Source organism: Austrofundulus limnaeus, unplaced genomic scaffold (assembly GCF_001266775.1).
Source record: "Austrofundulus limnaeus strain Quisiro unplaced genomic scaffold, Austrofundulus_limnaeus-1.0 Scaffold674, whole genome shotgun sequence".
Classification (NCBI taxonomy): domain Eukaryota; kingdom Metazoa; phylum Chordata; class Actinopteri; order Cyprinodontiformes; family Rivulidae; genus Austrofundulus; species Austrofundulus limnaeus.
Genome location: NW_013953076.1, coordinates 144,488 through 146,259, shown reverse-complemented (window position 1 = coordinate 146,259; position 1,772 = coordinate 144,488). Strand labels below are relative to the sequence as shown.

General features: G+C 37.3%; 1 protein-coding gene across 3 annotated transcripts in view; it reads right to left on the bottom strand.

Moving 5' to 3' along the window:
- Nucleotides 1-1,772, bottom strand: part of npr3 (natriuretic peptide receptor 3) — a 133,762-nt gene that overhangs the window by 19,771 nt on the left and 112,219 nt on the right. The window contains exon 5 of one of the 3 annotated variants that reach the window (XM_014027697.1): nucleotides 662-1,103. The exons of the other annotated variants lie outside the window; for them this stretch is intronic. Within the exon in view, the coding sequence (XP_013883151.1) occupies nucleotides 1,009-1,103 (95 nt within the window). The 3' untranslated portion in view covers nucleotides 662-1,008. Of the gene's footprint in view, nucleotides 1-661; nucleotides 1,104-1,772 lie in introns of those variants that run through there. 3 annotated transcript variants of the gene reach the window in all.

Here is a 1,772-nt window from a genome sequence, read left to right as displayed (position 1 = left end):
AGCAGAAGCTTCCCTCAGTGAACATCAGAGGACGGTGTTAGCTTTCTGCTCTCCACTGGCTAGAAGACTTAGTCTTCTTGGAAGGATCCACATCCTCCAGTATATGGTCATTGGTTAAGAGAAGTTATGTCTTACATTCATTTAGAGAAGATTAGATATACTGTTAAGGGATCTGTAAACAAATTATTTGATATCTGGCAGCCATTTGTATCTTATGTAGAAAAAATTTCGGCAGATAATTTTGTGTAAAGGTTAAATATTATTTCATTACACACAAACCTGCTCATTGTATCATTTGATGAATACAAGATCATTTTTTGTTATTTCAGTGGATCCGGTATAGGAGGGGAGGGATGGGAGGGATTTTGGGTGTGTGTGTTTTGTTTTGTGTTTTTGTAAGTATGTTCCTTTTTTTGGTTTGTAAAAAAATATAAATTTTATAAAAAGACCTTGATCAAAAAAAGACATCATCATCATAATCATCATCATTGTAATTAAGAAAAAAAGAAAAAACACACAAAAAGAATATTGTTCCAATGTTTATTACTTACTTACTTATTTGACAGTAAGGTGATTGTGTTTTTCTGTTTTATTTTTCTTTAAATTGATCACTACGATTTAGTTCACTATGTTTTATTATGAAGTATGTATGGGTATTTGTGCTTGAACCATAGACAAATATCTTATGGTTAATTTTATTTTAAATAATTCACTTCTATTTCATTAAAAACTAATTCTTGTCATTTAGTATTAATCTTGCTCAAGGACTGAACACAACATGGTCCGAACTTGTTTTTCTGTTCATGTGCAAATGTTTTAACAGACTTATGGCAGTGCCCTAGACAAAACTTATTACAGCCGAGCAGGCAAGGGAGGGGGTCAAAAGTGAAAGTAAAGACAGAGCGCTCCCGTTCGAAAGTGAAACTTAAACATACAGCTTTTCTCTCCTTATATTCCGACAAAGAGGGCAGAAGCAGCTAAATTAGACAGTTAAAATACATTAAAAGTTCATAACTCACCCTTATTGTTCTTGGCACTCTGTCTTACAACATTACCAGCCGCTCTCTCCCAGGGAGGGGGCGGCAACATGTGCTCACGTGACCCTAAGAATGGAACAGACGAACTTATCGGCTGATACTGATACAAGGAAAAAACGCAAATATCGGCCAAAAATATCGGCAGCCGATGTATCGGTTGAGCCCTACTACATCATCTTGGCAAAATCCACCGACATCTGTCCATCCTGAATTTTTGCCTTTACATCACATCTGCCCATCACATTTTCCCTGTTTCCATCACAAACATGGACATCCAACCTGTGGAAGATAATTACTGAAAACATTCCACATCAGACCCTCTACTTATAACTTCAGGCACATCCTTCTGTTTGACACTCTTTTTTTCTCTACTACATTCCTTGCAAAGTCCTCCTTCAGGATCACCACTCCTCAATTTCTCTTCCTATCCACACCATGGTAAAACAGCTTAAGCTCTGGCCAAATTCACAAATTCACTTAGTTTCTTGCACTCATATTACATGTACCTCCATTCTCTGCATCATGTAAGCAGCTCCCTACCTTTGCCTATTATTGTTTGTACATTAAGTGTTGCTACCCTCAGTCCTACACACTTGACTTTCCTCTTCTCCCTCTGTATACTGGCATGTTTCCTTGGTCTCACACTAACAGTAGCACAATCCTGAATGTAGAATTAGCCTACACATTCTCACTCCCAACTCGTCACATATTGACGTTTAAGGTAAGGTTCCCTCT